Below are 22,258 nucleotides of genomic sequence, written 5' to 3' on the forward strand. Positions count from 1 at the left end.
AAACATCCACTTATAAATTAGCTTGGGGAGTCAAGATCAGGCATATTACAGACAATGGGAACTCGTGCAGTAGAAAGCTCACAGCAGCAAGAATGTGAACATATTTTCCGGAGTAGATATCCTCCGGTTCAAGTACCGGACAATGTGACCCTCCCGGATTTTGTGCTTCACAATGTAGAGTTATACACTGACAAAATGGCATTTGTGGATGCTACCACTGGCAAAGGCTACACTTATGGCCAAGTTGCAAGAGACATAAGGAGGTTCGCCAAGGCCTTGAGATCCCTTGGCTTAAGGAAAGGACGGGTGGTGGTGGTAGTTCTTCCAAATGTACCAGAATATGCTATTGTTGCTCTTGGAATCATGGCTGCTGGTGGCGTCTTCTCCGGTGCAAATCCAGCAGCTCATTCATCAGAAATCGTGAAACAAGTTGAATCTGCTGATGGCAAGCTTATTGTCTCTGATCTACCAACCTATCACAAGGTAGTACACCTCCAACTCAGTGAGATCAAACTTCTTGTATTTGTTACTCTCTCTGGTCCAACAGAAATTTGCATCTTATGATGATAAAAAAAGGCTTTAATCTTCCACCTAATGTAATGAACAGATAACTACACATATCAATCCATAAGTGGGATTTTTAACATGAAAAATCAGGCAAGTTACCTTCTACAATAGGTTAAAATACACTCATAGTGTAAGAGTTCTTTTTATACTGTTAGTATATGTATGATTTATCTAGCCTGCAAGTTAGAGTTTTATGACTGCAGGTTAAAGATTGTGGGCTGCCAGTAATAATACTAGGTGAAGAACATGTAGAAGGAACAATTCATTGGGATGAATTGCTTGAAGCTGCAGAGCGTGCCGGTTCCAGAACTGATCACATAACAAACCATGAAGATGAAATGGTGCAGCAAAATGATTTATGTGCACTGCCCTTCTCGTCAGGCACTACGGGGCTGTCCAAGGGAGTGATGTTAACCCACAGAAATCTAGTAGCAAACCTCTGCTCTACACTCTTCAGTGTTAGCCCAGAAATGGTAGGCCAAGTTACAACACTGGGTTTGATACCATTCTTCCACATTTATGGGATAACTGGAATCTGTTGTGCAACCATTAGAAACAAAGGGAAAGTGGTAGTCTTGCGTAGGTACGAACTGAGGGCATTTCTAAATGCACTCATTACACATGAAGTCACATTTGCACCAATTGTGCCACCTATCATCTTGGCACTTGTTAAGAATCCTATTGTGGATGAATTTGATCTCAGCAAGCTTAAGCTTAGATCCATCATGACAGCGGCAGCCCCACTTGCCCCTGAGATTCTTAATGAATTTGAAAAGAAATTTCCCGATGTTCAGGTCCAAGAGGTGAACATCCACTAGACACTTATGTTTCTCCTAATGTCAATGCATTATTCGGCCCAGCGTTATTTTTGACAAGTTGTGGTCTGTGTTTTTATTTAACTGCTAGGCATATGGGATGACTGAGCACAGCTGCATTACTCTTTCTCATAGTGACCAGCATACTGCTAAAAGAAATTCTGTTGGTTTTATTCTACCTAATTTGGAGGTAAAGTTCGTTGATCCTGATACCGGTAGATCTCTCCCCAAAAACAAACCAGGCGAGATATGTGTCAAAAGCCAATGTGTTATGAAGGGTAACTGAACATAATTTTTCCCTTAAATGACCCTTTTGTTCTAGTAGGCATTGGTAGATATATGGAATTTAACCCTTTGATGTGAAAATTTTTCAGGTTACTACAAAAATGAATTTGAGACTTGCCTTACCATTGATAAGGATGGATGGCTTCAGACTGGTGACATTGGCTACATTGACGATGATGGAGATATCTTCCTAGTCGATCGTATCAAAGAGCTTATCAAGTACAAGGGATTCCAAGTAAGGATAACACTAACCATGAGCTTTAGAGGAGAGCACATTGACCTATCTTAAATACTTGACGAAATTTACTATGCTAAAAGGGCACCCTGGTGCACTAAATTCCCGCTATGCGCGCGGTCCGGGAAAGGGCCGGACCGCAAAGGTCAATTGTATGCAGTCTTACCCTGCATTTCTACAAGAGGCTGTTTCCACAGCTCGAACTCGTGACCTCCTGGTCACATGACATTAACTTTACCGGTTACCCTAAGGCTCCCTTTCACCAAATTTACTATGCTGAATCTAGAATTCTATATTTACCTTTATTCTGTTTTCGGACCTCCTTGTTGGTTTAACAGGTTGCTCCAGCTGAGTTAGAAGGGATCCTTCTCACACATCCTTCAGTAGAAGATGCTGCAGTAGTTGGGTAAGTAAAATCAATTAGTTGAATTAAGGTTTCAACTGGCAAAACTGTCACGAATAACGGATGGATATTCTTCATAACTATAGGCTGCCAGATGAAGAAGCAGGAGAGATACCAGTGGCATGGGTAGTCTTGAACTCAAAAGCAAAAGAAAGCGAAGAGGACATTATCAACTACATTGCATCGACTGTTGCACAGTATAAACGAGTGAGAGTGGTGCAGTTCGTTGATAGTATTCCAAAATCTCCTTCTGGAAAAATACTGAGAAGACTTATCAAGGATAAGATGCTAGAGAGACTTAAGAATGCATAGAGTGATGTTCCAAATACATTATTCTAACATATAACAACATTTACCCATCTCAAGTTGGTATTGACTTGCCTATATTCTATCATCATGTTTGTAAGGAAGCAATATTCCATAATGTCTGCTCTTTTACATCTATAAAACTTTAAAGTTTACTAGCAATGTAGAACACAAACAATGATTGTATTTCATTCTAAAAATGAGCTCAAATTACAGGACGTACAGACATTGGACTAAATCTTTATAAAGTAAGAATTATAAGATGCTTCCTCTTTTATGTTGGCAATGCAGGTTGAGCAAAATGTAGATTCTCTAGAAATGTAAACAATATCAACAACTATACCTCAATCCCGAACTGATTGATTCAAGGAATAATTGGCTGAACAAACACTAAATGCGAATATGCATAAAAAGAATAAAAGAGAGAAAACTGTGACATGTTTCACCATATATACTTGTTTCAGTGATTGCTGAATGGAAGGATAATACTGAAGCAGAAGTCTTCATATTTTACCAATGCAAGGGTATTTCAAAAAATGTGCACTTATCCTGTGAATATTTATAAATTATCAGAATTATTTTACCATTAATTACTCATATGTGTTAAACTTGTATTATTACTCTATATTGAGGATAAAAAATATTTAAATATAATTCAAATATAATATATTTCCTACATAAAAAAATAAAAAGTACACATTTTAATTAATGAAAGGATAAATGTGGTGAGTCATACGACCAAAATCAGAATTTGCCAATAACTGAGAGACCAAAAGTGATATACAATCAAACCTCTCTATAACAACATTGTTCGGACATTTTTAGGCTTTATAGTTAATGGTTGTTATACACCTATAACATAATTTGTTGTTTAAATATTTTTTGACTGTTACATACAAAAATTATAAAAAAAAATCCCCTTCTTTAGTGTTGCATATACAGGACGAGAAATTATTTAAATTTAAAATCTCAAAAGATATGTATATTTCACTAATTAAATATTAAAGTCAATTAATATATTATAAATCCATAACTAAATATGCAAAAATTTAAACTTTAAGGCATGCATTTTAAAGCTACTTGGAAATTAAATTCTTTCAAGATTGATGGAAGAACTTTGAAAAAGATATGTGCAAAATCTTCCAATCTTAAGCATTATACAAGATGAAAATTTTGTCCAATGAAAGATATGATATTATGCATGATAGAACCTTTTGCGCAATGAAATAAAAATATACAAGCATATCTTTTAATCGAATTAAATAAAATATTTCATTATGAAAGTATGTACTAATATAATATTTTTATTATAAGTGGTGCATTAAAGTAAAAAGAATGATCAAATTAAAATTTTTAGGCTTTTTATTAGTAATCTTATAAATTCTATATGAATGTTATAGAAGGTTAATTTTATAAAGATGAACGTTGCTGTAATAGGTAAAAAAAAAACTATTGTAAATAGGTGAAATATAATATAAAAAATTAGTTTCGAGAAAAATATGACTTTAATAGACTGTTATACAAGAATGTTGATATGGAGAGGTTTGAATGTAGTAATATCTCAAAATAAAATAATTATTTTCCTAATCAACCGTGTTTCAAAATTAATCACACACAACAAAGGGCATTATAGTCAATATAGGAAAGAGTATGATATGCTGAAAACTCAGGCTGGGAAGATCCGAACAGCAACATCTGATTTGAAAACTTAGGGTTCCAAATTGCTCTAAATTCCCGCGGATTGAGAGTTCATTGGAGACTTCCATTTTTCCCAGCGGCTAAGGTAATTAATTTGTTATAGAATCAATTCATACAGTTACCAATGCTCCTATGACTACTAAAATACCTCACCCAAATAGTTTGGGAGAAGAAGAAAGTTGGATAAACGTTACCACCTATGTGATATTTGTTTACAGACGATTTGGGCTGCCATAATTTATTGGCCCAAAGTGAAATTGAGAATTTTACTGCAGTATTTTTAATGCAAATCATTGAATTGTAGACAAAAGCAGCCTCAGCATAGCTCATTACTTGTAGAATCCTGAAAATTCTGAAAACGCTGTCTTTTCGGCTTCACTGGGAGATTTACTCCATCCCGTCCGATTGCAGATGAGCCGGTTGATTGAGCATCACCTAGCAAATAATAGTAAGGTTCCCTTTTAAAAAAAAATATTTTTAATTTCTTTTCAGTTGCAAACACACTTTTATGTAGTTTATATAGTAATTCACTAGAAGTTGGTTCTCAAATTGTGATCTTTTAGACATCTCCAATAATAAATGGTCACTACAGTAAGAAGATGTTGAATGATCTGTAGTTATGTGCTTTCGTATAGACTCCTTATCTGGCTCTCTTATGGAGAGGGGTAATTGTTTGTTCCCAATTCCCTTCTTACACAAGGTTTCAATGTGGGTTTTGCATGTTACTTTGTTTAGAAAAAGGTGGTTTTAACTTTTAATGGGCTGTACTTCTTTTTCTGGCGGAGCAGAACAGGACATGAAAGGGACAGAGGTTTTTGTTGGTGGTTTGGCCCGTACTACTACTGAAAGCAAAATTCATGAGGTTTGTTTCAGATTTATGTTACATTGTCTTTTTGGTTCTTCAAGTTTATTTTTTTGGTTCAAGTTTATTTTTTCATTGAGCTTGTTTTGTTTTGTGTGTGGATAAAATAAGTAAACATTATTAAGTATTAACTGGGTCAGCACTGAGCTATTGCTGAGTTACAAAAAGTACATGAAGGAAGTCCTGTAAAACAAATGTGTTATCTACATTATTAACAAATTTTAACTTATACCTGTAAAAACGAATGTGTTATCTACATTGTTAACAAATTTCAACTTATCAAACGACATTATATTAAATTTTTGTTACACCAAAACAAGGTCAGTTAAACACTTGTAGATCAGTATATGACTAGGGTAAGTTTCACCATCAAACCACATCGGGTGCTTCACTGGGGAGAGTCCACACGATTCATGTTGGGACTGTAAACAGAATCTTGTGCAGTCTTTCTTGTGTTCCTACTAGCTGCATGGAGATAGGTATATTCAGAGTCCTTTGCATTACTCAATGGATCCCAATTAGATTTTTAGAAAAGGTCCCATAACTCCCTTGCCACTCTATAATGTAGAAGAGATGATTAGTATCCTCGATATCCTTGTCATACGTAAAACACCGATCACATGGGATAAAACATCTCATTATCTTGTCGTCTTTGAGTGAGGCATACATCATGTAAAGCGTCCGACTAAAGCATGTGACCTCGAGTGGAGCTTTATCTTGCATAACAGTTTCCAAGGCCAGTCACTGGATGTCTTCCACCTTTCAGCAGATTATGATAGTATTGAGTGTATGACTTACTAAAAGTTAATATCTCCGTTTCACTTTTTCAGAAGTCTGTGTCCTGTATTCAAGTTTTTCTAGCAAAGAAATCATCCTCTCAATATCCAATCCCCACAATACCTTATATTTAGGTACCATTTGCTCTACCCTAAAGTATCATGGCATCAGGATACACTACAAACCTGAATAAATCAAGGGTATTTATCTCTCAGAAGTGTGACCAAGCCAAAGATCTTGCCAACATTTTATCTTCATACAATTGCCCACTTCAGGATAAATATGGCTTTGGAATTCGTCCCATAACTTTCTAATGTATTTCCATGGCCTTGCTGTATCGAAAGTGGAGACATTTTGAGTGCACCAGTGGTCCTATATTTCATAATCACCTTCAAAAATATGCCTCCACAACTATTTATGCAATAGACTCATTTATGGAGCCTTAATTTTTTCATCAATTTCACCAACATTATTTGGTTTCCGCACATCTAACTACCTTATGAAATGGAACTTATGCTGATAAATGCTAACTTCCCAAGTTTCTTTTTATACGCCCTAGCTGTTTTAATACCTCTGGGAGGTGTAGTTAAGATTGATGTATAGAGTATCTTCCAGGACACTATGGATCAGGGTCAGTCATCCTCCCACTGAGCAATATTGTTTCTTTCAAGTGACTAGTTTTTATTTAAATCTGTTACCCCCCCCCCCCCGGGATACTACTTCTGACTTTTATCTGGTGCCTGGGGGGAGACCAAGACATGGAAATTCACCAGTTTTGCATCCAAGTATCTTCTAAGGAGGATTGCACATAGATCGCATCATTTATAGGGTATGACAGGCTTTTGCCTATTTTTATGTGCATCCAAAGACAGCTTCCAAAGCTAAAGAACCACCTTTAGCATCATACGTGCTTCTCCTCTGCTCCAAAAAATCAAGGTACCATCAGCACATAAATGTGAGGAACTGTGACTTCAGACTTTATACTTCTTCCCACTCTAAACCATAATCCTGCTTAGAATCCCTCTTACACTTTCCATAGCCAGGATAAGGAAAGTAGATAGACGGACTCCCTCTCTCCTTCATAACTCTGATTGATCCTTCAAACTGATGCCTTCTGTGTGGGTGTTGCTCATACTGTTCTCTCACCTTATATAGTCTAGCCAATCTGTTAAACTAGCTAACAATTTAAGTTAAGTCTCCTATTGACTTGAAGAATTAGAGTTAGGTTAGATTGCTTATTCAGTCAAAGGGTTAAATTCACTGAATTCTAGGGATGCCTAGTTTTCTGCTGTCTTTGAGGGCTTGTGTTGGGTCATTTTTTAAACAGATCATGCTTCATTTGAGGCAAGTAGGGTTTATTCCTCGAATCTTTGCAGTACGTAGTGACTTTAACTTTTTATGCTACAATTTTAGGTATATTGTCACCCTTACTCATGAACATATATTAGGTTTCACAAAAAGCCCCTTATTATGCTAATGACACAAACAATTGCTCCTTTTGCTCGTTATTTCATAAATTGTTATTCTGAGGAATTAGGGTTGTGCTATTACTTGCTACCAGGGCTTCTCTCACCTTCTGTAGCCGAGGGTCTATCGGAAACACTCTCTCTGCCCTTCCAGGGTAGGGGTAAGGCTGCGTACATCCTACCCTCCCCAGACCCCACTTGTGGGACAACACTGGATTGTTGTTGTTGTTATTCTGAGGAATTACATTACAAAATGGATATTGTTCTACTTTTAATAATCAATTTGTTCTAAATACACTATATGATACCACCACTATTGTTTGTCTCTTTTATTCCTCTCTCTTGAGGGGAAATTGTTAAAATTAATTATGCCTTTTTTTGTGGTAGATCAGTTTACCTAATTACGTTATGCAGTTGCAAATTTATTTCTCTTGACTCTACTTTTATCTTTAAAAAACTAACAAACCAATCCCATGCCAAAAGCTGGTGTTTCGGAGTTTAGGGGTTACAGGAACATAATGGTAAGAACAATATGACTAGAGCTGGACTTCTTATTGTCAATGATTGTAACTATCTTACAGTATCACTCTGTATTTGTGTCAGATTATGTGTGTAAAACATCTGCATTTTACAGGTATTTTCTTCATGTGGTGAGATTGTGGAAATACGGTTGATAAAAGACCAGACAGGCGTTCCTAAGGTTGTCAGTATGATCTGCTTATTTGTATTACCTGTAATTACTCATGCTTCAGCACACCCCCTCCCCCCTCCCCCCCCCCCCCAAAAAAAAAAGAAAAAAAAAACAAAGCTAAAAGAGAAGAATAAGAAATGAAAAGCGGCAATAGAAAAATGAAGGTTTAGATGCTAATGTTGTACCTTTAATTTGTTATGAATGATGACAGGGGTTTTGCTTTGTACGATTTGCAACAAAATATGCTGCTGACAAAGCTCTGAAGGAAAAATCTGGATATGTGGTAAAGCCTCACGATAGATGCATTAGATATTTCATTGTCTTGTCTTGATAAACTCTTACATTTTCACTTATTCCTATCAACTTGCATGTGTGATGCTCTTATTGCTCATGCATGTACATAAGACGACCACTTGCTTGGATAATATAGAGAATTATAAGCAATAGTTTAATACTCCTAGTAACTAACAGAATCTTTTAGTTGATGGCTTACATCATTGTCAAAGATTTGCCTTCTGTTGATTCAAGAATTGGTCCTCATATAAGAATATTAAAAAGAGTTGCACTTTACTTGGAATATAGATTTTTCCCTAGAATAAAAGATTGCTGTATAACTATTTCTTGGCATTTTGACACTTTAGCTCATTACGACAATATTTTTTTCACGAAGATAAGCTTGAATTACGCATCTTGCTTTATTGAAAGTTCACGCGTCAGATACATGATTTTTGTTCCAGCAATTGGAGCAACTGATTTGTTCTATGTTTTTTGTTTCTCTTTTTCCTTTTTACTTTCTTTTTCGTTCTTTGGATAGCTATGGACACCTAATTTGGTATTTGTTCAACTATGGACGCCTTTGTTTTGTTAGGATATCTCTTTACTTATTATTTAAGTAGCAAATAGTTTTATGGGCATTATGTAGTACATCTGAGTAGGACTTAGAAACTTTAATAAAGGGCTTTGCACGTACAATTCATTAGATTATCTGTTATATTCGATAACATAGTGTAATGTTAGTCTAGTAAAAAACTGTAAGCTGGACTAAAGACCTATTGATAGTTATAGACCATAGACGTATTAATAGTTCCATGGATCCAAATAGTAAACCCCTATCATATCAGGGGGAGCGTGTGTAGATCTTAACAGGTAACAAAAGGTTGGTTGGTACATTAAACTACCTTCCTATTACCATATCAGGCCCTTCTTTTGCCGTGGTCGTAGTTTGTCAATTCAGGCTCTCCAAACGCTGATTATTGGGATGCTGTTGTATGAACTATGGCACATTAGTAAAGCACTAAGCTAAATGTTACTATGCAAAGATAACTGAAATTCTCAAGATGTAGGATACTCTGACGCAAATTGGGTTGATTCTTCTATTGATCAACTATTTATATCTGGATACTATGTCTTTTCTGCTGGTGAGTATATATCATGGAAAATTAAGAAACATAACATTGTTTTTAGCACATAAGGCAAGTTTCAGCCCATGGTTATAGTTACTATGGATTATACAATTGCTTATAGCTTTGAAGTTTGGAGATGCTAAACGAATAAGGTTATGTTGTGATAATCAAGCAGCATTGTGCACAACCTCTATTCGATTTTTCATGAAGCACCTGAGCATATATGTGGCCTGCCAATTTATTTGGGTAAAAAGGTTCGTTTCAAGGAAATAGTCATTGAATCTGTTATCTCCATGAACAACTAACAAACATCTCAACAAAGCCTCTAAGGGGGGACCTTGAAGTCATTGTATATTTTAACAAGCTTGGTGAGTACTAGTATTTTTATGCCTCAAATTGAGGAGAAGTATTGGAACTGTTATCAATAAGCTTTATGCATATGATTGATATGTTCACTTCTCAAGTTTTACTTAGTCTACTCTCAGGGAAATGGGGAATTTCCTTGTTCACTGTATTGTGTTTTTTGTGCAATGTATTAAGTTAGTTTTACTATATTAATGGCATAAAGATGGTTTTCATGGACCAATGTTCAATTTATCTGGGCTCATATTACCCGTTACTAATTTTTCTTTTGATGACCGAGAAATCCCCGAGGGCCAGTTGCTTACGGTTTGAAACTCGGTGACTGGATAAAGTTACTTCTCTCTGAGTATGAAATGTTTGGAAGATTCTCAAAGATTGTCATCCTGCTATGAGTTTGGTTGCTTGTATTCTGTTGAACAGTGGAATTTTTCTCTCCCTATTATATTAGATTTGTTTTGTGGCTATTATTTCAGCTGGATGGGAAGAAACTCGGGGTTCGCCCCTCAGTTGAGCAGGACACTTTATTTCTTGGAAATCTTAACAAAGGTTCGTCTTGTCTTGCAAATCTTGTTGTGCAAGAGTTATTGCCTGATTTAATTAGGGTCTTTCTGTGACACTGGAGAAGTTCTTTAATGACAATACATAGAAGATGCCATTACATAGAAGATATGTTGAACATACAAGGACTTAGCATTATATTACAATTTTACGGGCTGATCTTTCATAAATATCCATTGTCTTGCTGCTACTCTGGTTATGCAGGTGCTATATAATAATTGGCTTTTCACGCTTGTAGTTTATTACAGTATACTCTATATCTGGATTATGAATTTGACTGTTAAATTGTTTCTTTTTCTTTTTCTCATTCATTTTGGGCTTTGTACTCTTGTAGTTTACTAGGATACATTTTCTTCTCTGGATTTGTGAATTTGAGCCTTAAATCATCTTCCTTCTACTTATGTTTTCTGGCACTTGAGCAAGAGACAATTTTTCTTTGTTTGTGTGCTTTCCTTATTGCTTGTTTGGACTATTTCAAGGTTGGGGTGCGGAGGAATTTGAGAGTATTGTGCGCCAGGTACACCTTTTAACTGCTTACAGTGCACTTTTCTTAATCTCTTGAAATATTGTTGAATATCCATCTCCCCCTCTCTCTCTCTCTAGGTTTTTCCAGATGTTGTATCTGTTGATCTTGCACTTCTTGGAGATGTCCAACCTGGTCAGAAGCAACGGAATCGGGGTTTTGCTTTCGTGAAATTCCCATCTCATGCTGTAATGCCTCTGTCCATGTTTTACATTATTAATTAGTATTATGGTGGTTGAATTATTTTAACCTTGTTGTAACATCACTTTTACTCATATTGTTGCATCTTAAATACTACAGGATAGAAGCTCAGGTTCGTGGTTTTGATTCTCAGTTCCAGAACCAAATTATGATGCCTATATTCTTGAGGAATCTCCCTTAATGAAACAAATTCTCAGACATTTTATTAACCTCATCTTATCGAAAAAAAGAAGAAAAAACTCTCAGACATGTTATTACAGATTGGGAAATTCAGCTTTAAAATATTGCGCTAGCATTCTTTTCAATCTTTAACGTATGACTGAAATGCATATGCGACATTCTAAAACGTGAAACAAAAGCTGCAAATTTTGTTCTCTACAAAATTATGTACACCACATTAAAATGCAACATGCGCTAATGAGAAACTCTTTAAGAGTTGGTAATTAATATGCCTATTGGATACTAAAAAGGACAAAATAAAAGTTCCATATATTAATATGAATCCTAAGCGTAATGCTATACAATTTCTATATCAACTAAACTGATAAAAGTACTATCATCTTTTTGTACATCTAATGTTGTTTTCACTTTTAGTATCTCCAGAGCTGACATCTCTATATGGACTTCCAATATCTGATCGTTGATGTCTCCAGTGTTCCAGTATCCATGTTTTCATCTATAACTTTGAGTATGCCTAGAATGACGTTGATGGATCATAAGTGCTTAAGTGCTATCGCCTCAATTTATTGTTCCCTGAAACAATATGCTTTCCTTGTCTGGTGCCTTAGTTTATTGTTAAGTTGCTTATGCTTTCCTTGTCTGGTGCAAGTAAGATCAAAGATGATGTGTTGTTAATGGATTCTTTTTCCTTCCCTTCAATGTATTAATATATTCCCTTTTCTTTTTATTTTATTGGATAAATTATTAGTTTTATTGCTTTAAAAGGAAAACATGCAAAAAATAAACAAAGGTAGAGAACTTGAAATAAGAGTATGATTCTTTACAAGAGCATCCAACCATTTATGCTAACTGTTACCTCATAGGTACTTTAAACATATACTATAAGAAAAAGAGAAATCTCCTAATCTTACATAAGTAATTTTCATTCCTTAAAGCTTGTCGATTTCACTCTCTATATTGTCCACAAGTGATTACTCAGGGGGTTGATTTCAATCCTCTGCTTCTCCTCCTTCTGTTCCTACATATGTAGCATGGTTTTGAGGGTGCTCGGCATCACCCAACCAATTCCAAGCTTGTACCATAATAGATGTGCCACTTGACTGTAGTAATAGATAGTTCACATCCTCCCCTGCCTTTTTAGACATAACGACTAGATAATCTGGTTTTATCTTCCTTTTCCTCAAAACTTTATTGTGACTAGGACTTCACATGCAGCTAATCATTCAAAGGAGAATTTGTTCTCCCTTCTCATCAACCTATGATAAACAACCTTATTGTGAAAAGGACAACATTCTGTGTTTCATCTCCACGTGTCCTGATGTGTGATTGAGATCTCTGCTTATACAACAGGTCAAGGAGGTTTTGGGGTTCTTCAACTTTTCAATCCTGCAGAACGTTTCTTTCCACTGATCTGTATAATAACATTTAGTTTATGCTGACATGAGATTGAGTAAATAGCTGGATAAGTGATGGACAGAAAAATCACATCATCTATCTCCAATATTGACCAGGGCTGAATTTCCCATTTTGAAATTAACATTCCCTGTAAACTCCTCTCACAGTTTCATTATACACTGCCATAGTCCTCCCACTATATGGCATTGAAATCTAAGCAGTTCTCCGACCACTTCTTAAACTCCATATTTCTCTGCTATGACACGGTACATAATGCCAGAATTGTATCTAAACCTCCCTATCCACTTTCCCAGTGGAGCCTTGTTAAGACCCTCAGCTCTCTCACACCCTTGCGAGAAGTTGCTATCTTCCTTGTCAATGGAAACTTTCTACTCTTGTTGAATCCCTCAAGAAATTTCCTTGTTTTCTCTTAAAATACTCCCACTATTGCTGTGGATATGTGCATCAAAGACGTGTAGTACGTGGAAAAGCTAGACTGTGTACTTTGCTTAAAACCTCCTTCCTTCATTAGGCAAGTACTTCATTTACGTCCTTCTAAGGTTTTCTCAACCTTCACAGTTGCCGGATTCCACGGCACAGTTTCTGATTTTCTTCCAAGGGTAAACCCAAATATCAGAGGTGATTCATCTATGCACTTGAAAATCTGTACAAGTTGCTTAATATTCTCCACCTTTGCTTTCGAGCTAATTTGTGGCTAACATCCTGAGTAATATTGTAAAGTAAAAATAACACGTCTGGGATGCATCACTTTCCTTGATGCTTCTATTATTACTTGTGAATCCCAGAATCCTGTGATTCTTGCAAAACATGTAGCTCCATATGTGTGAGATGCCCAACCATTCAAGTACATCATCATTGACTTGATAGACACCTGAGGAAATATAACGTTCAGCCACTGATATAATTAGTAGATATAAATGTCTGTATATCTCGTATCAATCAACTATGTCTCAACCCAAACTACCTGGATCTGCTATGAATCCTCCTTATCCCTTTCATTTTATTTGGGTTGATTTTTAAGTAGAGATTCTCTATAGTTAAATGTTATTTAAATGTTACACTTCTCCCTGTAGTGGCATACAAGTATCTAAGCGGACTTTAAAGATTCCTGTGACAAAATTTCAAATGCACAAGCTATTCTTCTATATATCTCATGGTCATGCAAAAATTCCAACAAGAAGCTATGTGTATTATCACTATTGAGGAGAAGATATGTCTCTTTTATATATGTTGATTGGGAGAAGATGAATTATGTTGTCTAACACTCGTAATCTGCTTGAGGATTTAAACTATTTTCTTTCAGTTTGAACTTCCTTTTCTAGTAGTTATTCTATGTCGTGAAAATGGTCTGTCTCTTACTGCTATTGGGATTCTTGCTGCCGGCTGTCTCTGTCATGGATTCCATGACAAACAATATTTTCCTGGAGTATGATATTAACAATATCATTTCACATACTTGGAGTCTCCATGCAGTAACTTATTGTATTTTTCTCATACTTTAGGTCACACTGTTCTTTTCTCTGGATCTTGACCTATTTCCTCTTGCTATTAGTTGTCTACATTCTCTAGCCTTTGTTATAACCCATCCAGTTAGCTTGACCAGTTGCTTCAGTTTCTTTCAGTCACATACTCTCTCTTAGGGATATTTCAAATGTCTGACATACTTATACAAATAGAATATACCAAATATTATTTGACCAATGTAAAGGTCCAAACATTATTCACATGTGTTAAGAATTCAAGCTTATAAAAGCTGTCCAATTTGCTACCCATATTCTTGAATTATCTACTTGACTTTTCCTATTGAAAACCAATTTTTATGCCTATTGTGGACAATTTACTTAATTTCCTTATAACATGATAATATACTGCTCCTAGGTCCTAAGCCGAGTCTCAATCTTTGTTTTGTGGTCTGTTCAAAGTAGTTCTCGCTTTTCCTAAAAGGTAATTTTACTCCAATTCCGCCAAAAGAAAAAGAGAAAGTTCCTTACATTTTTCCAGCTTCAAACCTCTGTATCTTTGCTCAGGCCTACCAGTGCCAAGTCATAACTAGATATTAATTTTGAAATGCAGGAAGAACCAAACCAACTCTTTAATATCGTTGCACAGTCTATCTTTTTATGTTGATTCCTGGTCTCGTCTGTAATATTTTCATGTTTTACATAGATAATGCTCAAAAAAATGTGTAAATAGGCACTCTGTTGAAGTTACATACTGGAATCAATGTTTTCTGTTATTTTCTTGATTCTTCTAGCTGTTAATAAACTTGTAGATTCTTAGTCATTAATGATTCAATTGTATGTACCTAAGTAGTTCTAGAACAATTGGTAATCTTAAATGAAGCTATGATCTTATGGATATTAGCTCTTATTTTCTGATTTATCATAAGATACAGAGGATTTCATATACCGATCCCAGCTAGTTTAGGATTAAGGCATAGTGTTGTTGAAGTAACAAAGAGATGCTAATATCCATAAATCCCAGTCTCAATGTCATTTGTCAGGAAAAAACTCATCTTCGATGCTATAATGTCAACCTCTGTGTCGGCCTCTATAGGATTTGAGATAGCTTGTAAGTGAGAAACAAAATTTTGTTAATCCTCGACTATGAACTTAACCAACTTCATATGATTATGTAATCTGCTCAATTTACGGCAAGTTGGGTCAAAATATCTTCATGGTGGATTGGAACCCTCATTTGGCCTTTAATCTGTTGCCTTTCCCGAGCTAAAGTTACTGTATCTTGCTGTGCAAGTTCATAGTTCAAAATCTTCGGTAAGAATCAGAGCAGAAGGAATATGTATTAATTCATACTTCAAATAATTTGTCCTTGTCTTCTCCGCTCAAACTGCTTCACCGTCTTGTTGCCCAAAACTCTTGAATATAGTGCTGTAACCATTGGTCCCTGCCAAATAAATAATTCAATAAAATCCAATACTTCCACCCCATTATGAATATGCTACTCTAATGAAAACAAATCCCAAATATAAACTTCCTTCAAAATTCTCAATCACAGGCTGCGGCTCGTGCTTTTCGGGTAGGCTCCCAATCTGATTTTCTCATTGATGGCAAGTTACATCCATCTGTACAGTGGGCTGAGGAACCTGATCCCAATGAACTTGCTCAGGTTTTTTCCTCTCTTCCCTTTTACGATACTCATAGAATGAAAATCCTTAGATTTCTGTTATTTTCACCTTACCTTCGTTTGGATTGTCAGATCAAAGCAGCCTTCGTTAGAAATGTACCTCCTGGTGCTGATGAAGATTACTTGAAGAAGCTCTTTCAGCCCTTTGGCAATGTATTATTACCTTGCAATTTCATTTTGATGTTTCGCTATTAGTTGCATTAAAAATTTCAAAAAAATTGAACTCTGATGACTTCTTCCATACATGTGATTAATATATCTCAGGTAGAGAGGATAGCTCTATCCAGGAAAGGTAGCTCCACCATTGGATTCGTTTACTTCGATAAGCGATCTGTAAGTTTAGCCGTTGTCATTGTTAGTATGAGTTTGACTTTCTTTCTTGGAGCTGATCAATTTGGCATTTGTGTGCAAGTCCCTTCAACTTGTGGATGTTCTACTCCTGCTCTAGTTACTAATTTCACTACCCCCTGTAATTTTGGTGAATGCTACTTTTTTTTGTCCTCTGGCAACTTTTAGGTGCAAATCATTGATTTCTTATATTCATGTATATCAAATGTGAAATTATTTTAATGTCTGATTATAATGTCTTCAAAATAAAAAACCTAGAACAAATAAACAAATTAACTATTTTGAATTTCAAATTTGGGTTAAAGCTCCTCCAGAATGTGTTATTCAACACCTAATGATCAAGAAGCCATCTTATAGCCCGCAAAAGTTTGTCAGTGTCGACTTGATCAAAATTAATTTGTCAGTTTCGTTTGGTCATTCAAATTTAAGATGAAATTATTGTTCCTTTTATTTTTGTTATGTAGTTAGAAATTTTGATTTCTTTTCAATAGCTTGCAGTAAAGTAGTTGAGTGCTTTTCAAAACAATATAACAACAACTACACCCCAGTCCCAAACAAGTTGGGGTCGTGTATAGGATCCTCACTGACCATGTTACTCAATTTAAACTCATCTCATGCCAATATTTATCAGGAAAAAAAAACTCACCTCATGCCAATGTTATGCAAGTACAATGTTTTTAAAACAAAAAAAAGGTGATAAAAGAGTTCTTAGTATTTTTAAGTGCATTTATTTTATTAAAATGATCCTCTGTCTTCATTGTCAGCTCTTCGATATGATGCAAAAATAACCCATTGAAGCTCTTTGTGCCAAACCCTATTGGAAACCCCCCACCCCCCAAAAACAAGTTGGGGTTGCCTATATGACGTATCACTGTCCGCTTCGTTCATTTAAGCCTGTCTCAGTCAACCCCCCCCCCCCCAACCCCCCAAAAAAAGGAAATCAAAACAAACTTTCCTCCCTCACTTTTCCTGAATCTAAAATGTCTATTCTCATCTTCACATTCAATAAACTCCTAGCCATCAATTCCATTAGCTTCGCAAATCCTCTCAAGTCTCTTACTCGCTACATAATTTTGACCATCTAATCATCTTCATTCTTGTTAAAATATTGATGGAATGCTCAAATTACCAAATGATGTTAAGAGGTAAACTGCTTGTGCCTGGTCAACTACAAGAGATTCTTCCTAACCTAAAGCATCAAAGACTAGCTGCCAGGCAATTCGGAAGCAGATTAAGGTGGTGGGACATACCTTAACCATCAATATTCTATGGAGTGAGCTGATGTTAGGGGACCTATATAGTGAGGGCTCAAGAGGTGAATTCAATGGGCAGTGGGAGAAGGAAAATGATGTCCTCAAAGGGAAATTTTCTGTATATCTGGAAGGATGTGTGAGAGAGTAACAGAAAGTTTGGCAATATGCCAATAGCGCCATTGCAAAAATTTCTTGAAGCGCAGTTTGTCATTACTTTCTTTCACTAATATGCTTACAAGTCTCATTTAGCAACATTAAAGCTACTGCTTCTACTCATGATGAATAATAGACAATTACTATTCTTTTTGTCTAGAAGCAGTACAATAAACTGAAAGGATATCATCTGTGTAGTGGCATTGGCTATCAGTTCTGTGGGAAAATCTGACTTTATGAGGAAAAATTAGAAATCCAAATAAAAAGTGACCCTTAAGATTGCAATTTCGCTTCTAGTACAGCTGACATTGTCTTTCTTTTGTTTCTTTCCCCAATCCCATTTCCTCTCTGCTGTGAGGATAGGATCTTGACAATGCTATTATGGCGTTGAATGAGAAAACTGTACAAGGGCCAATGGGAGGTCCCTCATGCAAGCTTCAGGTGATTTTTATCCTTTCTAGTTTTCATAAGTTGTCCAAGCTGATATCTTCAACGATAGTTTACAGATACGTAAGCCTATATTGGTGATTAATTATGATTTGCTAACAGGTCGAAGTTGCTAGGCCAATGGACAAGAACAGGAAACGAGGTCGTGAGGATCCAAACATGTCCAGTACCATTGAGAGTCATTCCAAGCTTTTGAAGGATGATCCAGATGTTGAGATGATTAGGGCTCCTAAATCAACTGCTCAACTGGTGATGCAAATGAGATGTTAATTTTTTTTTAAAATTCCGACGATCTTCTCCTCTAAAATATTTAAAATGCTGGCTTTTCAATCTTGCAAATGTTTGCCGGTAAAATTTCCTTGAAACTAAAGTAAAAGCAGTTCTGATAGGAATTTCCTGCGCTTGCTCTTATTTGCCAAATTGATGCTTCTATGTTTGTAGTATGCCATCATTTCTTCTTTTCAAATATGCAAGAGACAACGACTACAATTATGCCTCAATCTCAAGCTAGTTGGGGTCGCCATATGAATTTACTCTACCATTGCACTCTATTTGAACTCATTTCATTGGATATTCTATAACGTGGAGTTCCATGGTACTAGAGGTTCTCTAAATCTGCATGGATTCATGCGACTGTAGGTCTTTGAGATAACTTCATTCTATGTGATTTTAGGTCTACCTTGTTTCTTTTCATTTGGAGGTCTATGTAGGACATGACCAAATTGTCTTAAGAGCTCTCATTTTATTCTACTTGAACCTTATGTCGTATGTGGTCATTCTGATTTTCTCTAATCTTGTATGGTGGCACATCTATCTTAACATTAGAATTTCTTCAACACTTATATTGTGGAGTGGATATGGGACCTTAGAGGACCGAAGTTCACTCCCATATAACAATGCTGGTCTAATAGACGTTTTATAAAACTTGCCTCTTGCTCTTGTGGATATCCTCCTAGCACCTAATATTCTGGTAGCTCTCCTCCACTTCAACCATGGAGGTTTGGTAGGATGGGGTTTACCATATCAAGATAATATAATAGGAGTAATAATACTGTATTCGGTCTTATGAGCATAAATGCTTGAAGCAAGTCTATATGTTAAGTATTTGTGAGCTACATGATTGAACTGTTAAGCTCATTTTGATTAGAATGGTTGATATTTGTCGTACAACTCCAAATCTGTCTTCTTTGGTTTGATTATATTTCTTCAATCAGGAGATGGATTATTCGGATCCTTATGAAGCTGCTGTAGTTGCATTACCTGTGGTTGTCAAGGAGCGTTTAGTTCGGATCTTGCGGCTTGGTATTGCTACTAGATATGATGTAAGTTAACGGACGGACACTACTATCCGAAGTAGTAATTCTGTTTGTTTATTAAGTCTTCCTAATTTGTCAAGAAGGTTTTCATGTCAATTCTGCCCAAGTAGTGTTATTTTTTATTCTGTTATCATCATAAGCAAAATATGCAAAATTTCTTCTTTTCCTGTGAGTATGTATTAACAAAGAAAGACATGTTCGGTGTTGATTGCATTATGTAGTTTGTTTGTATTGGTTTCTAGTGTTTGTGTATTGAACTGCCAAACAAGCTGATATAAAATTTGAGATCCTCTTTCTTGCCTCTTCCGTTATATGGATTCTTGAGGAGTGGTGTTGGCTCCTTCCAAAAGCAAACTCACGATGCACAACCTAGAAGTGGTGAGTAGTGGCAAGATATAAATTCTTTGTTTTCTGTCATGTGGTATCTATAGTTGTCAATTCTTTTTTACTAATGTAATTGTCTAATATTAGTGTATTTATCCATGGAATCTTTCCATGTTTTTTTATGGTACCTATTAATTCTTTGTTCTAATGTAAATGTCTAATACTAGTGTAGTTATCCATGGAATTTTCCATGTTTTTGATGAAATAGTCTGTAATTTTGTCTGTATTAGTTCATTGTTGTAGCGGGCGAGTTGTGTACTAATTACGGTATGGAAGATTTTGTTCTTATTTCTTAGGATCTGGGATGCGCCATTTTATCTCTTCAGGAAGGTGGAAAAATGAGACATAATGTAAATTATACAAATACATGATTTACGTGTATGCTTGTGTGGTCAAACAACAACTAGAGTTTTTACCTGGTTCGCACGTCGCATTATGAAATCTGCCGACATATTATTTTGCAACATAAGCTTTTCACCTGCTTTATGCAACATCCGTTACCTCATAATAGTTGCTGTAAGACTACCGATTTATGATGTTGATTGTTGTGTATTACCTAGAACCAGCTAAAGGTTTTGAATGAGTTTTTATTTTCAGATAGATGTTGAAAGTTTAACCAGTCTTAAGATATTGCCCCAGTCAGCTGCCATATCTATTCTTGACCAGGTCTGAAATATTTATACCTTTTGTGAATCTTTCTAGTGAGAATTTCAGTATATTCAAAAACAATTAAATATCGATTTCGATCCTCATGCTTCTATTTTCCAATGCCTTTTATGTATAGTTCATGTTGTCTGGAGCTGATATGCAGAACAAGGGAGGATATCTAGCTTCATTAATTTCTAAGGTATGTTCTGTGGAGAGCAGATAAGCATCAAAATTTTTATCCTTGTTAGTATACTCTTTTTCGCTCATTATCAAACAAATTCTTTTCTGGATATAGCAGCAGGTTGAAAAACTGGGACCGAAACAATTCGATAGTAGGTCAAGGATAGAAGATGTTGGCTTGAGGGTGCCAGAACCAGACAGGTTCTCTACAAGAGTTCGTTTGCCAGATCTAGATTCATATGCCTCACGAGTACCCTTGCCCATGCCTAGGTTAGCTTGCATTTCAATGCTAGATCATTAGAACTATGCCACATGTCTGGAGCTAAGAACAGAATGATGTTGAGCAAGTAAAAATAGTCTTGGAGTGATAATTTGCTTTGCTGGCTCTTTAGAGAAGCCTATTAGTGAAGGTTGGAAACTATTGAGGTAACAGGATCTCCTTGCTGCTGGTTTCTTGCAGGACTGATGTTTACACATCTCACTATTCAGCGTATTTAGATCCCCATCTGTCTGGTCGGATGACAGCAAAGAGGATGGAGGAAGCAAGTTCCCATTTGCAGGCGACTTCACTTCTGTCTAGTCGGGTGGCAACGAGGATGGAGGAGGCAGGTTCCACTTTGCAGTCGCTCCTATCTGGTGGGGTGACGACAAGAAGGATGGAGGAAGCAAGTCCGATTTTGCAGGCAACACTCCTTCCATCTGGTCGGGTATCAAGGATGGATGAAGCAAGTCCCAATTTGCAGGCAACATGGAGCCCTTCTCCTACTAATGACAGAATTGGACTTCATTCACACATTACCGCAACTGCTGATCATCAACATACTCGACCACGGATCAGGTTTGATCCCTTCACTGGTGAGCCATACAAATTTGACCCCTTCACTGGCGAGCCAATTGTTCCCAAGAGCTCAAGTCATCATCGAAGCCTGTACTGAACGTTCTGAGCATTCTAATTTACAAATGGCTTATTGCCAAACCTATGTAACATAATGATGCGTATTTTTGTTCATCCGCAGCTGTAAAATAGTAGCTGTTAGCAGGATTATTTGGTTATGTTTCTCATTGACTTCATTGATTGCGAAGGTGCTATTTGGAATTTCGGCAATTACAATTTTTCTCCGGTGGAAGTGTGTACTATGACCATTGACATTATTATGGCTTAGTAGAAACAACGAGTTGATAACCCAAAAGCTTCTATTCGTCAACTTCTTCACGAAAAAAGAAAATCCCCATTCTCCCAGCTGGAGGTGGTTTATTTAACCAAAATATTTTAGATCTTTGGTAATAAGTCTCTTTGGTTTCAAAAAACTCATTGCTTTGTAGTTACTTGTTACGGTATGAATAGAAACAAGATAATGTATGCTTTTCTTTTTCACTCGGTGCATATACAGTAAGACAAATTAATTATAGTCACTACATAGCTCCTGTGGATACCTATTCAAGGGTTTGAAGGAATTTTCTTTTTACCTGACTGTACCCTTCCTTTAAACGCCATCGCACTGCCAAGCTTCATGGTATGAAGGAAAAACAGTAGTCTTAAACAACTCTTTCTTCCGTTTACAAATAATTTACCATATCTGAGTCGGTCCCCACCAACATACCATTGCTCTTTTCCGCCATAGTGGACTAATGAACA

At 36.2% G+C, this 22,258-nt stretch overlaps 2 protein-coding genes across 2 annotated transcripts; both read left to right on the plus strand.

Moving 5' to 3' along the window:
* Positions 1–29: 29 nt before the first annotated feature.
* LOC104210285 (4-coumarate--CoA ligase-like 1) lies at positions 30–2,744 on the plus strand. Its single transcript, NM_001302584.1, has 6 exons — positions 30–483; positions 771–1,370; positions 1,474–1,660; positions 1,757–1,902; positions 2,241–2,308; positions 2,392–2,744. Exons 1-6 carry the CDS (start codon positions 55–57, stop codon positions 2,615–2,617), a joined length of 1,656 nt encoding a protein of 551 aa, NP_001289513.1. The 5' UTR covers positions 30–54; the 3' UTR covers positions 2,618–2,744.
* Positions 2,745–4,312: 1,568 nt separating this feature from the next.
* LOC104210286 (uncharacterized) lies at positions 4,313–21,744 on the plus strand. Its single transcript, XM_070167698.1, has 18 exons — positions 4,313–4,394; positions 4,649–4,757; positions 5,098–5,171; positions 8,049–8,114; positions 8,317–8,388; positions 10,345–10,417; positions 10,909–10,946; positions 11,033–11,140; positions 15,765–15,875; positions 15,966–16,046; positions 16,158–16,226; positions 18,011–18,088; positions 18,197–18,343; positions 19,309–19,416; positions 20,392–20,460; positions 20,579–20,641; positions 20,738–20,892; positions 21,083–21,744. Exons 2-18 carry the CDS (start codon positions 4,721–4,723, stop codon positions 21,555–21,557), a joined length of 1,824 nt encoding a protein of 607 aa, XP_070023799.1. The 5' UTR covers positions 4,313–4,394; positions 4,649–4,720; the 3' UTR covers positions 21,558–21,744.
* The last annotated feature ends 514 nt before the right edge of the window (positions 21,745–22,258 follow it).

Source organism: Nicotiana sylvestris, chromosome 2 (genome assembly GCF_000393655.2).
Source record: "Nicotiana sylvestris chromosome 2, ASM39365v2, whole genome shotgun sequence".
Lineage (NCBI taxonomy): Eukaryota > Viridiplantae > Streptophyta > Magnoliopsida > Solanales > Solanaceae > Nicotiana > Nicotiana sylvestris.